This window comes from Antechinus flavipes, chromosome 4 (assembly GCF_016432865.1).
Source record: "Antechinus flavipes isolate AdamAnt ecotype Samford, QLD, Australia chromosome 4, AdamAnt_v2, whole genome shotgun sequence".
NCBI lineage: Eukaryota > Metazoa > Chordata > Mammalia > Dasyuromorphia > Dasyuridae > Antechinus > Antechinus flavipes.
This window is the reverse complement of record NC_067401.1, coordinates 81,748,536-81,764,037: the sequence shown is the minus strand read 5'-3', so window position 1 is coordinate 81,764,037 and position 15,502 is coordinate 81,748,536. Positions and strand designations below refer to the sequence as shown.

The window sequence follows — 15,502 nt, the reverse complement described above, 5'->3', positions numbered from 1 at the left end:
CATTTATTTCTCCAACAGCCATGAGAGGCATCTCCAATAGTTTTTACTCTGTAGTAGTACTGACCTGATTCAAGTTCATTTATAGCTTGAGATTGGCATTATCAGTAGGGCATACTTAGAGTTACACCTCAATAAAATAAAAAAAGAAGCCATGTTTGTCACTAGTACTCTTTAATTTTCACCCCCTTCCTGATAACCTGTCAAAAACCACTAATAGGAACTTATCTTAGTCCTGTTCTCCCTTCAGCTATACAATGCTCAAAATTATCTGTCATACCTTTTCTTTCCCTCTTCAAATTTACATTAGAGCATAATGTGACTAATGGCACTACCAAAAACCTCCCTGATTTGTTTTCTTGATAGTACAAATGAAATTTTACTAGTAGAATTTTAAGTAGTATAAGGGTATTACATAAGCATAGAGATTCTATAAGTACATAATTTGATACAGAACAGCATCCTTTTCATTCATTTCACCTTCAGCAATACTTTCAGAGTGGCTTTCCTTTGGTTTTCAGATTTTTGAACATTAACATTTGCAACTTGGCTAGTTAATTAGTTTGGCTTGATTGTGCCCCAAATAAATAAATTGTTGATTGTTGATCTAAATGCCTTGATAGCACCATAAATAATTTTTGGTCATAATTTATTTAATCTCTAAATCCATTAACTAATCCTCAAAAAAGTAACCAGATTATATATGTGTAATCAAAAGTACTTGCCTAGATACTTCATATTCTAGCCTTAAAATGCTGGTAGACAGAACCTCATAGATCCCAAATACATTTTTAAATGATTCAAAAACATATAAAGACAAAGCACTGGTTTCTATCTTCTGGTACGCAATTCAGATGTTTATATAAAAGCATGTATTTTGTAGTTTACTGTAATTATCTTATCAGAAAAAAGTATAATTTCCCTTTTTCTATTTGAAAACATAAAAATAGATATCTGGGATTCAGCTATTTATGCCCAAAGACAGCATTTCCAGAATTTCTGTTTCCAGAAGATAAACATCTTTATTGTAGATAATTCATTGTCATTTTTAATTTAAACAAAATCATATTTAAATTATAATATAGGTATCTAACAAAATGTAATGTTTATATTTAAAGATATTTTTACTGACTATTCAATAGAATATGCTCTTCAGATTATTGTAGAAGTAAATTTAAATTTACATTGAGCTTTCACAGTTCTTTCAATTGGTTATTTACATTGGAGAAAAAAAGCCATTTGATTGTGGAATAGATTTTTCTCCCTTTATTTGAAAGTATCTAGAATAGAATTGAACCTGAAATGTTGATCTCATTAGCCTCTTGCTTTTATCTGGGGATAAACAACAAAAAGTAAATTTGCCATAGTAGGAAGCAGGGAAAGAAGAGGGGAAAGACCTTACTGGAAAACAGGAGACATAATATTCTAATTTTAGTATCCTATACACTTACTAAATAACTTTGGATAAATCACCTTTCATGCCTTAGCTGAATTATTCATCTGTAAAATGGAAAAATGGAAATAATCCCTGCTTCATCCTTTTAGTTGTTGTGAAGATGATTAGAAAAACATTTTGGAAAAAGTTGAAAGTACAATGCATATGCTAGACATGTAAAATCATATTAGGAGATAAGTCTCTTTGAGTGTCACCATATATTACAGGTTTGGATGCTATTTCAAAAACTTTATTCTGTTGTTTATGGTTATCCAGGATTGGAAATATACTTGAAATACTGATATGACTTAGTAGTAATTCTTTAGCATTAGCACAATCATAGTAGTATCTATGAGAAAGGTTAGCATTTGTTAGTTGACAGAATTAATGGAAATCAATTAAACACTCAAATTCCAATTATTACTAAATCAAAAAGACTTCAGTTCCTTCCACTCACATATATTAAATATACCAGCAAAATGGAGTTTCAAGAAGATGTATGGTATATGGTGATCTTTTATAAGTCTCCTTGTGTATACCTAATCCAGTGTAGAACCTTACTGTCTTCCAGCTTACTCTGTCAGACTATTTGGGTTTATTTGTACTGTTTTATCTGTATGGTTTTTTTTCTTTAAAAAATCATCTGACAAAATATATGTGATTTTATTCTATCATAAAATGTGTATGTATATGTATATATATATATGTACATATCATTAACTTGTTAACATAAGAATTTTTTAGGATAATTGTGTGTGAGAGTTTTTGTAACATATTTTCCTCCTTTCTCTGTTGAAGCGCTCTCCATCCTGTATTCCAGCTAGCAAAGGCAGACGTGTAAGAGATTGTTGTACTTTCCCCACCCCCCTCCCATGTCCCTCATTCCCACCTTTTTTGCCTGTGGTTGCAGAACATTCTATGCTGCCTTTTTTGCAATATTTTATTTATATTACTGCATGTTTTTTGTTGCTTTTGCTGTTACTGCTATTAGTGCTATGTTTATATTTTCTTTTATTGCTTTGAATTCAAAGCTTTAGGAATGTTCACATGATAGTGTTTCTTTGAACAAGCTGCCAGAATGATAAAAGTTTGAATTTCATTTGATGTTGATGTTAAAGGAAAGTAACATTGAAATTATCTTTCAAAATTAATTAGAGAAGTGTTCAGTTAGCATAGAGTTATAACAATCTCTTAGATATAAGCATATATTTAGGGATTTCCTAGAGATGCCCAAATTTGGAAGGCCTTCGTAGGATATGAATGTACCTAGTCAGAAATATATTTCTTATCTTCCCAGATAAGCAGAATTCATCAATAAGCATTTTCTTAGGTCTATATTAAAATAAAGTTTTTCATAAAATTCATAATTTTTCTCATGTACTAATATTTGATAAAGAAATTAATGAAAGCATATATTAAATTAGATTTCCATGAAGAGAAACAAAAGTTAGATTGTCTGATCTCATTGACAGTTATTCATAACCAAAACTAATTTGTAACTTTGACTATTCAAAAAAGCTATTTGGTTATTCAAGAAAAAAGCTTTATTATCAATACCCTGAAATTCTAGAATTTTAGATGTCAAAGTGGTCCTGAAATTTAAAAAAAATTGCTATATGGTTAAAATTTATATTTATATAATCTCTTTTCCAATAAGTTGTAAACCCACTGAACACATAAATGGCATAACCTTTGTGGACCTTGTCTGTAAAATAATCTTATACTATAGATGGGACAGGCATGTTATTTTCATTTTTATGTTACACAAGGATCCTTAAAACATTATAAAAGATGTTAGTGTTAGACCTAGAACTCTTGATTGCTATGATTTTAACCATTAGTACATTATTCCAGCCATAGTATTATGTTATTCTAGGAAAGAAAAAACCTAATAACATTAATATATTGTTCTCAACTATAAAAGAATAGAAAACATTCATTTGGATCCCTTTGTTATTTGCCAGATAATTTAGGTATTATCATATAAGTCATATCTACTAGCATTTATTAAAAAAATATTCTGGGAAAAGAAAAAGAAAGTAAAGAACGGCCCCTGCTCTCAAGCAGCTTATGATTTAATGGGTTTATGTTATTCTTTCTGATATGAGATTATGCTACCTGTTTAATAACCATAATTGGTCACATATACCTCATTATTTACTGCTATTTAACACACATTTGGGCAATCATTATTTTATTATATCTTAAGTATATTGTGGCATTAAAAACTGGATCTTTTAAAAATTAGAATAAAGACATAAAATTCACAGATAATATTCTGCCACATTTCTAGATAAAAAGGAAAAGTTTAGTGATTTATTGCTTTTAAGAGTTTATCGTTTAAATATATTCCTTCATAGTTCCTTTAGGTTGCAATTATGAGGAAAAGAGGTTATGTTCTTTGTTGTTATCTTAGAATATTAAAAAAAATGAAAGTAGACATTTCCAACAGATTTCCATGAAGAGAAACAAAAGTTAGATTGTTGGATCTCAAAGACAATTATTCATAATCTAGGCTAATTTGTAACTTTAGTTATTTAAGAAAGTTGTAACTTGCGAGTTGCTATTATGAAAATAATCAATACTCTTCTTGTAATTATATCAAGGTAATTAATTTTACCTTTAACTCAAGCTTATAAAACCAGCTTTTGGAATGTCTGAACACTTTTTAAAATTTTAGTTACTACCAATGATTTCTAAAAGGCTTCAAAATTAAATGTGTAAAAAATAGGTGTTCTGAAAAGGGGGCTTTGTCTTAACCCATTAATTTAAGCATTTTGGAAATATATGTATTAAAAGTTAAAGGAATAGATGAAAATAGGTAGGAAAACATTGTTTTTGTTAAAGGTGATAAGCATTATCCAATAAAATTTATCAGCAATGATTAAAAAATGCTTAAAATTAGATATATTTAAAATATCTCCAAATTTTTACTTGTTCCCTACAAAAATTATTTTTCTGGTAGAAAAAGCTATGTATTCCAGATGAGTGACTTTGATTGTATGCATTATTTATGAAGGAACTAAACTATGTAATTTGAGTAATTCTTGCTGTTTGTTATCTAAAAATCAGACAGTGATTTAAGTATAAAGATATGTTTATATTTAATTGCCATATTCTTAAATTTTTAACATCAATAACTGGAAACTCCTGATAAACAAAGAATTTGGTGAATTCTTAGATGGCTATTATCCACCAGCAAAAACACATTGTAATCAGTTTCTAAATTGATGAAATAAACTTGATAAAATCCCACTTGAGCCTTTTCTCATGCTAATTAGTTCTAAAAAGTAACAGAACAATAAATTATCATTTAGATATCATATTTCTTAAAACATAGCTATACTTAGGGAAAAAAAGCCATTTTGGCTTTTAAGTAAGTTCTTTCTGTAATCTTGATATTTCTTAAAAAATATCAAAATGACTTGGTTAGGTTAGAATTAATTTTCATTTTTTCTTCCCTTGAAATCTTGTACTAATTAGTGGTACCTAACCACACATCTCTTAATGCAGTTAAATTTCATCACCTTTTCCCTTTTTATTGCTCCTTTATTAAAATCTCACAAGTTACTTCTATTACTGAGGAACCTTCACATTTATTACTGTTACATTGATTCACTTTATTGCTTGTACAAATGATTATAATATTTTTTCTCTTGGCATGTGGGACATGTTGTCTTTGTTTGGTTAACTTAAATAGTAATAACGATTATATTTTAAACTACCATTGTTTTGGATATTTATAAAGGTACTTTTTAAAACGAGGATAACTTTTCTTTAATTAGTTGCTTTATTACCTTACTACAACTGAAGCATTACCTAATTTAACTATTTCATGGCAAATTTCTAGTAGGATTTTTTTAAAATAGAGTAAGCATTTTTGAAAAATGTAAATACAACAACATCTAAAGGAGTGATTTTTGTCAGTGCCAATTATATGTATATGTGTACAGAAAATAAAAGGATAATTTCCCAAATAAATTTTTTATTTCAAATTTATTTCTGATGTTGCCTTTCACATTCTTTGTGTGAAAAGATGACCTTTTGGAACTGTTCTTTTCAAGTATATATTCAATGGTTCTTTTTTTGGTCATATTTTAGCATGTCCATATTCATTTCTCTAATGTTCTGAATTTGATTTCATCATTTATCTCAACTATCTTAACAGATAGAATTATTCATACATTTTGGTAGTTCCTTTTTAATTCTTAGAAAACAAGAATTTCCCTTACAAAAAAAAAAAAAGAAATTAAAAATAAGCTTGAACTTTGCTTGATGAATTGACTATGTCTTATTATACAAAACTTAAAAGTTAATATTTAGTTTTTAATATTACTGTAATATAGTCTTGATATTGTCATACTGCATTCTTAGAAGTGCATTTCATATCTAATGTGAAATTATGATTATTGTGACTCTTTTCTACCATTTTTCTTCATGATCACAAAGTAATCAATAGACAAATGCATTTTTAGAACTTCTGTTCATATTCAGATAGCAGTAATATGTGCAATCTATAAAATATTCTTTGGGTTTTTTTTTTAATTCTATAGCCCTTTGGGAGTTGCTTTTGTATATATTCATGAATTAAATTGCACTTCTATTTTTTCCTTTCCCTGTCTCACTGTTTCTCACTATCACAAAGACCAGTGCTTGTTGTGTTGGTTGCAGCCACTGGGGGCTCCTAAAATAGCAAGGATCAGGATTGTAGTAGTTTACCTTTTTGATGCCCTTTAAAAATTAGCTTCTATTCTAATGTTTTCATCTTAATTCTGCTCTTTCATACAGCACATTCTTGTGCAAGTCACTGGCCTCTTTGGCCCTCAGTTTTTCATCTATCAATCAAATGATTGAGTCAAATGACTCTGCTTTAGAACTGTGGGCCTATGAGTCTGTTTATGAACAAGGTTCTGCCTCAGAATTACTCAAAATTGAGGACATGGTTGTTACTTTTTGCTTTTCCTACTATTTTTGCCGAGTGAGTATAACTAAGAGTTTAAGTGATTTGCCTGGGTTCATATAGTTGTATTATAAGAAGAAAATCTTGAACCCAGATCTTCCTGGTTTCTAGGCCAGCTCTCTATGCAGCATGCTATGTAATGAGGTTTAAAAAAAATTCTTCTATACACTAGTAACACTTAGCTGCCTCAGTATGAAGAGCAACAATAATAATATACATAGTACTTGACAAAGATTGTTAGAAAGTTTAAGTGAGATGTGTTGTAAAGCACTTTGTAATATTTAACATACTTATAGATGTCAATCACTGCTATTTGTATGTTCACCTGCTTTGCTGAAATCTGATTATCTAGAATGTCCCAAACCTTTTGGGACTGTCTCTATTGAGCTTAGAGCATTTCTCTAATTTTCTAAGGAGTAAAGTTTTCTGGAATTATTTTTTTTCTTAGTGGAGCTATCCTGGTTTTTAGTGATCCAGTCTTCCTTTTTTAAATACTCACAAACTATCCTTTTAATACTGTGTTCTAGAATTTATTAATTGACATCTCACTGGATTTGAATATGTCCCTTTTTTTGCAAAATACCTTCCTGAGTTCTGCTGTACTTCTCCCATTCTCCAGTATCTTTTAAAGGATACTCACTGATTGTGGCTTAATGCAGAGGCAAAGGGAAGCAGACTACAGAGATCCATAAGCCACAAAAGAATAAACCCTTATTCATAAACTCATAAATCCATACTGATTTTTAAAAAACAGATAGAGAAAATAAAGAATGAATAATCAAGCATGATCCACTGGCTCATTGGTTATCTTAAAATATAGCTCATCTTGGCCTAATAACTTTGCCTGATGAAGGAAAACTGGATACTTTATTATCTTAAGTTATTGTTATTATATTAGGTTACTGTTCTCTAATCAACTTTTTTTGTTTTGTACTTCATGGTCAAAAGATTATTATTCTTGAAGGGGAAAATAGATTTAAAAAAAGAAATTATTGAGCCTTTTAACCATCATCATATATTTTCATCCTCCTATCTACTTAAGTGGCATTCCTATATCTTCTTTAATCCTCCTCCTTTTGCAACATATATCAGACAATTTTTTTATTGTCTTGAGCAATGATTGCCAGCATTGACTTATTCTAATGCTCCTTGCACTAGTATCAGAGGAGTAACATTCATTCTACAAATTCATTATCAGTTACTTTACCTTTCTTCTACTGTGTCTTTAAAAAGTCAGTCTGGGTTTATGAGCTCCTTGGGTGGCTCATTGGTGTCTTTAGTCAGTTTCCTCTTACCTCTTCATTAGATTCATTTATGCTTCTCTTTTCAGAATCTCATGCTTCACAGTTTCCCACATCCCTCTTTGGCCTTCTTTCAAGTCAAGTCTAAAAGCCTTCATTAATTGCCTGCTATGCTTAGAAGTGGGTATTCAAAAAAAAAAATGCTCTTCCCCATCCCTTTTTTTCATGGAGTTCACATTCCAATAGAGGCAATAGCATGCTAACAGTTATGTAACAACGAGATAAATACAGTATAAAATAAATGCATATAGTAAAATTTCCTCAGAAGGAAATGAACGGGAGAACTGGAAAAGACTTCTTACAGAAAGTAGGACGTTAGCTGAGATTTGAAGAAAACCAAAAGAAAGAGATTAATAGGAACAATGTGCCCAACTATTCAAAATACCCAGAGTCTGGAGAAAGAATGTCTTGGGAGAATAATACTAAGGAATCCAAGGTCATTGGATTGTAAATTACCTGGGGGGTTATAAAGTATTAGAAGATTTAAGGGCTCTAAATGCCAAACAGGATTTTATATTTGATCCTGGAAGTAATAGTAAGCCCCTGAAGTGGATTGAATAGATACATGACATGGTCAAACCTATCATTTGTAAAGTTTAATTTGACAGCTGAATGCAAAATGGACTAGAATCTACTGGAGGAAAGGGGACTAACCAGAAGCCTATTGTGATAGCTCAGGAATAAGATAAGAGCCTTCACCAATAATTAATTCATAAAATAGTATTAAAATAGATAGAAAAGTCATAATGCTCATTAAGATAGTTTCTCTGTTTAGGCAAATTAGGTTTAGGGCAGGCAGGCCCATACATTAACTTGGATATCATAGAAAAATACTAGCTCCTATATAGAAGAAGAATGTTAAGGAGGTTCCACATCACTGTTATCTTCATGCTGGATTTCTGATGTTTCTCCAACTTAGTCTTTTTTATCTTTTAATCATATAATTTGATGTAAAACCCCATCAAAATATTGCTGAACATATTTTACTCTGATATGTGATACTATAACCTTTTATTACTTTTTGAAAAATAACCTATTTGTTATAAAATATCCCAAAATATTGCCATATTCTATTCACAAGTCATATTCCCTTTACAAATCTTAGAGCTGCCTATTAAGCCTAGTTCATTTTCTTGTGTCAAGATCTTTGGTTTACTTTGGTGTTTAGCCTTATTCTCTATATTTGTAGAACACTATCTAAGGCCTTGAATGTTATTACTTTTCCTCTTTTTGAATATTGGCTTCTATGAATTCCTTGACTTTCCCATTGATTCTTCCTGTTTTATCTCTTAGTTGCAATGCAGTTGTATAAAAGTGTATTTTTAGATTTCTCTCCATTTTCAGTTTAGTAATTAAAAGAATTATAAGATTATTCTTCCTTCTCATTATCTGTATCTGAAAGTGCCTCAAAAGCCACCTAGTACAGCTCATGCCTGGCTTTTAACAAAACCCCCAACAAGTAATCACTCATCCTTTGTCTGAAAACTACAAAGTAGAGAAACCCATAACTTTGTAAGACAAACCATGTTACTTTTGGATAGATCTGGTTATTAAGAAATTGAAGTTTTTGTTTTTTTACTTGAACAAATTTACCTCTATCTTTCTGCATTCCTCTTAGTTCTTTTCTTCTTTCAAATCTAATTCCTCTTCTATGTAATAGGCCTCTAAAAATTTACAGATAATTATATCACCCAAATGACTTCTTTTTGAAGACTAAACACTCCCATTTCTTTCAGTTGTCATCATGTAGCATGAATTTGACCACCTTCACCAACATCATCTCCTTATTCTATATACTGAATAGCTTACCAGCATCATTCCTTAAATGTGGTGTCCAGAACCATCTGACAGTGATGGAGACTATCAGAACTATCATTCCTAAGTCCTAGATATTTGGCCCCAATTAGATTGTACAACATTTCTTGGCTGCCATTTTGCATAGTAGACTCACTGAAGTTTTAATACCTCTGAAATCTGTCTTTTTCCTAAGTACACAACTATCTAATCACATCTTGTATTTGGAAAGTTGACATTTTTGAATGAAGGTATAAGATATTGCTATAAAATTTATCCCTATGAAATTTCATTTTATTTTATTTGGCCCATTGTTTTAATTGCTTCCAGTCCAGATTTCCACCAAGAAAATCCTTTTAGTAATTATAGATTTTCTCTGTATTGCCCATCTCCAACAAATGATCAGAAAGAAGCTTTTAGGTTTAACAGACATTCAATTTTTTATCTTTCTGAAAAGTGTTGAATGAATGAATTAAAATGCATTTATTAAGTGCCCTGGGGATAACAGTAGGAAAGGGTGGAAATCCCTGCCTTCAAAGAGTTTACATTCTAATAAATGTAATTATTTACATTCTATTAAATGTAATTTCTAAAGGTATTCTATAAAATACCTTATGGGATGGTAGCCAGGAAGGATGTTTTAATTAGGGAGTACACAGGACTGTAAAAATAATGCAGTGTTGACTTGCTTACAGTTTTCAAAGCAAGAAGTAAAAGGATTAAGGTTTCGGTATATGGGCTAGAGAGAAAAAAACCAGCCATACTGAAAATGAACATGCATGCATGGTCTAAAGGAACTCATCATGGCTTAGCTGCTGTTCAATATGATCTACAGAGGTCCATTTAGAAGGTGGGACAAGAGTAATGTCAACAATAGAATGAAAAAGTGATTTGGTTGAAGAAATATGATCTCAAGAAGTTTAGAGCCAAACCAGACTTGGCCTCTTGATGTCCAATTTGGGAAAATGTAGCTCTGGCAGCTTAGTATTTGTTTATTGTATTAAATTGAATATACTACATCACAAGCATGTAGTTAGGGAACGAGAAGATTGAATAGCTTACAGAATTGGGAAATCAAGTGGCTTCCAGTTCATTAATTTATTAAATATGGTTTGATTAAGCTAATTGCTATCTGAATTGCACTGTACAAGAGCATGTGAGGAATATAGAAAAAAAGATGATATTATAGTTGTTTTTAAGAAGCTGCATTGTAATTTGGAAGAAAAGGTAAATATACAAGTAATAACTGAAGAATACAAAGAAATTTCTTTTAAAAAACAGCTAACAAAAAAATATTAACTTCTCATTAATGTAAATTGACATTAGGGTTATATAAATCAGATAGCATCTTAAAGAAAATTATATACATACATTGGTGTAAAATAGGTAAAATACTAAGGAGATCAGGCTATTTAATATGAAAAAATATTAATAGAGGAAAGAAAAAGTCTGGTGAAAGTTCAAAAAGCACAGGAAAGATTAAGATAGCTTATAGAGGAGTTGGAGCTCTAATTTAAGAAACTGACCCAGTAAGTAATAGGAATACATTGTATCTTCTTAAAGATACTTTTCATACTTCACTACTTGAACAACCAGTGATTTCATTTGTGTTGATATTATCTTTAACATAAATTACAATTCTTGAGTGACTTATTAAAATATCTTTGAGAATTATCTTTGCCAAAAAAGTCATCACTTTGAGGCTATTCTGGTAGTGAGACTCTGAAATTTGTTAGATTAGTCCTTTGATGGTAGACATGCATTGTGACTGGGCATGTATCTTTTCAGTTTGGTATAGGACTTGATAGTGTTTATGTTTTAATTACAGTGCCCTTGAAAATGAAGGATCACCTCCATGCCAGGATGAGATATCAGAATAGAACTTTAGTAAAGTTTTCAAAAGTCCTCTTAATTTGGTCCAGATATTTTGAATTAATGTGACTTTCTGAGATGTAAGGAACACCATACACAGAGTACCAAAAATTAATTTCAAAGCATTTCTTTGTTATTCACACTACTGTGTTCTTACTGTATATATCTGATATATATTTTGTTCATAGTGTGGTGTTAAAGTGTCTTACAAAAATCATCTAAAGAAAAGTATTTTCCAGTGTTCAAAAAAAAAAAAAAGATATTAGACATGATTTGAAGCCATATGCCCAGAAGTCTTTTGAGTTAAAGATGGAAACATGAATTGAACAAGTTTAGAAATCTCCAGTATAGCACTTTGCTTTAGACTTCACTAATATTTATGCATTTATCATTCAATCCTTGATCATTCAATTTTCATTCTTTTAGGTTATTTTATCATTATAAGAGATTGTCCTAAAATTAATCTTTTTTAGTAAACTTATTTTCACGAATTTATTTTTGATAAATTAAAAAAAAATTAAATCATAAAAATCATAATATTAATTTATCCTCTTGAGAGTTTTATATACTAAACTTCAACCCAAAGCATTCTTGTCAGTTGCAAATATTCCTAAGTAATATGTATCATTTGCTGCCAGTGTGAGAAATGAACACTAAAGATGTTGGTTGGGTTTCTATTGTAGTTACAACATCCAATTTTCAGTGAATTTCTTTATTACATATTCTGCATTTGTTCATGAGCTAAATTCCTTTAGGTGTCAACAAAAATTATATGTGGGGTACCCCATAGACAATGCAGTAGTAATCCCCAGTTGGGAAAGGGTCACCTACTCACCTGGTGTACTTCACATATTTATTTATCACAAACATATATTTTCGGAAACATCCCTAACAAATATTTAAATTATGGTTTTGTTGTCATTTCTTAAGAAACACTATCATGATCATGACTTGATTGCTAAGATCAGTGAATTGTTAAAAGTGACTTCTTGGGTTTTTTTTTTCCCTGACTTGTTTTCCTAGATTGATTCAGTTGAGAACTTTACGTTGTCTAACCCTACTTCACGGGATGAGGAGGTCAAGTCTCACCTCCAGTCAAGGTCCAGGTCTCCTTCCACAGCTAGTGACATTGAACCAATTGAGGTACCTCTCTGGGACTGTTCTGTTCCCTGACCTTTAACTTGTGACCAAAAACAGTAAATCACACCCATTACATAAAAAAAAGTGAAATTTGTCTCTTTATGTTACCTGTGAGATATATATAAAATATACAAAGACATTTAGATTTTGTACTTTAATATAATTTGTCAGTAATATAGATAGGTGAGAAAAATCAAATTAAGTCATTTATCCCTAAGACAAACCTTCCCAAATTAGCTATATTTTAACTAGCCACAGTTTAACAATATTACAAGTGAGAGGATGAAAAAATGAAAAAATTAAGTAGGAACATTAAACTGTCAGAGACCAGTGCTACAGTGTTGATTGTCAAGTGAAAATTTTACAATTTTTTGAAATTTCAAACTAAATTCAATAGTAAGTATAATTAGTCTGTTTAAGATGCAGTTACCAAGTCATTCCTGGCTGTACAATACTTAATTATGACTATATAATGGTCAACCAGTATGAATCTGTTTCTTGTCCCTCATTCCAATAATACAGAAAACATAGCTCTGGGAGTTCCTGATGTGACGAAAGTGTTTTATTCAGTCAGCCAATTAACTTTCTCAACTAATAGTTTAAAAAAAAAAAAAGCACAGGTTGCACTTTTGTTTATGTTCTGAAAATGAAAGATGCATATATCTCTTGCTTATCTTACTTCTCTCCAGTCCTTTCTTCTTGTTAATTCAAATAGGATTTTATTTTGTGATTTCAAGGTTGGATTTAGAGTTCTAATAAGAACAGAGAGTAAATTTGGGAAATTTTCAATATAATTGTAGCCATGCCTTATCCCTAATACATAATCTATCAAGATTTTGTGAAAGCTTTGTGAATCAATAAACAATCCAGGGTCTCTGCTATTTGGGTCATAATATTATCATATTTTTTTATTTGTGTTTTACATATTTCTACAATTAATATAGTGTCTCCCATTCAGTTTTTTATGTTAAATTTTAAATTGTTTCCCCAGATAGTTTGTAATTAAAACCGTAGAACTAAATTGAGGCTAACTCTAGAATAGAAGGTGTCATTTAACCTTGAGGAGATCCGCAATTCCATTTTTCAGCCTAAAACAAATCAACTTTTTCATCTGCTGGAGTATATAATAACAAATGCAAAAAGATGTGATCTATTTCTTTCTTAAGAATTCAATATTCTAACTAGTCTGGATCTCTTATAATCATTACCTTTGTCAGCTTCTTTCTCACCTTGCTATCCAAACCAGAAATCTTTCCTGATAATCCTTGACTTCCATATCTGCCATTTAATAAGCAGCTTCTGTTTCAAACATTGTGTGCCCCTAGGTAGCAGACAAGAAGATTACCCACTCCACAACTAATAGAGTTCTTGCATTTAGTATAATTAAATAATGAAGAAATGTTGTTGATAGCTTCTTATATAAAGCAAAAGCCCTGATAATTGATCTAAACCCCTCTGCTTGTGACAAACTTTCCCATCACTAATATTAATTCTTATACCAAATGTTAACTAATTGCTTTATCATCCCAGTAAGTTTATAGTTTATATTTTTATCTTCACATACATTGCCAGATATATGAAATCATTACTTTTGTGCAAATCAAGTAGTTATTAGTAGGAATGTTTAACCTTTTGTGTGTCTCTGGATCCCTTTGGCAAATTGATCTGGTAAAACCTATAGAAACCTATGGAATTATCCTTTTTCAGAGTCATGTTTTTAAATGCATAGTATTACAAAGGAAATTATTTCTATTTAATTAGCTAGGAATTTTTAAAAGTTCATTATTCTAATGTTAAGAATTCTTGATTTAGAGGTTGATTATTGAAATGTCAGTTATTGTTTTAGGTATATCTGTTAAAAAGAATTTTTAAAAGTATTAAGGCATTAAAATAGCAAGTGCAAACCAAAACTAAAAATTGCTGTCTTCCATTCAGTATCCTTTCAGTTTTATTTTTATGGCTTTTCTTTTGCAAGTCATATTTTTGTATTTTCAGAGTTAAGCAAGTTTTGCTTTATGAACAAATTTATTTATGAATTTTGAAGGTATATACAAACTACTTAAAATATATTTTCATTATATTAATTAGTGTGAAATTTGCTTCGCCTAAGTTTTTTAGTTTTCTTCACTTTGGTTTAATCTGGTGATGTTTGAAATGGATGCTCTATCTCAAGTCTTTTATATCTCTTTTTTTTTTCTCCTGACTTCAGGTTACAGACCACCCTCCACGTTCAACTCACACACCAACAATGAGATCAGCATATATTGGATCTGGCATCTCTGCACCTAAGGTAATTAATCTATTCATAAACTGCTTGTTTTTCTGAAAAATGGGAATAGGTTTCTTCTAACTTGTGTAGTTAACTGTGATCTTTGCCACTGATCTCCCTATAGTTATGCACAGTAAAACTCCTTGCAAAACTATTCAGATTGTCCTTTGGAAGCAGAATAGTTTCACATACGTAAGTTGCAGGAAAAAATGAGTTGGGCAGGTAGGTGGTGAAGTGGATAGAGCACCACCCCTAAAGTCAGGAGGACCTAAGTTCAAATCTAGTCTCAGACACTTAACACTTCCTAGAAAGAGAATTTTTCTTTCTGACATTCTTGATTTTGGATGTTTTAACCCTTTCTCAGAAGTACTTAAAGTGCCATATAATCTCATAGCCTAAATGATCCTAGTTTTAATATTCTTTGAAATCATATTTTTTGTTGAAACTGTTGATCAATGGACATGCTGGCCTAATTTAATTTTTTTGGTTCCTATTCACCATTTGGCAAATGTAGTAAAGATGATTATTAAGACCAAAAAGAAGGAAATAAGGAACTTGAATAATTATCTGCATGTATTTGTGTATAACACCCACTCCCAGTGTATAAAAATCAGGTTGTTTTATAGAATAAAATGATATAATCTTTTATTGTGTTATATTCTGATGAGTTCAGTAAAATGAATGGAGGAATATATCATTTCCAGCAACACTAATAACTCTAAATACATTATTCA

General features: G+C 30.6%; 1 protein-coding gene across 13 annotated transcripts in view; it reads left to right on the top strand.

Moving 5' to 3' along the window:
- CDC42BPA (CDC42 binding protein kinase alpha) overlaps positions 1-15,502 on the top strand; it is a 347,897-nt gene that overhangs the window by 269,243 nt on the left and 63,152 nt on the right. For 5 of the 13 annotated variants that reach the window (XM_051993440.1, XM_051993429.1, XM_051993435.1 and 2 more), the window contains 3 exons: positions 2,231-2,269; positions 12,383-12,502; positions 14,709-14,789. In XM_051993440.1, coding sequence (XP_051849400.1) covers positions 2,231-2,269; positions 12,383-12,502; positions 14,709-14,789 — 240 coding nt within the window. The remainder of the gene's footprint in view (positions 1-2,230; positions 2,270-12,382; positions 12,503-14,708; positions 14,790-15,502) is intronic. The other 8 variants (XM_051993439.1, XM_051993430.1, XM_051993428.1 and 5 more) reach the window with 3 other exon arrangements.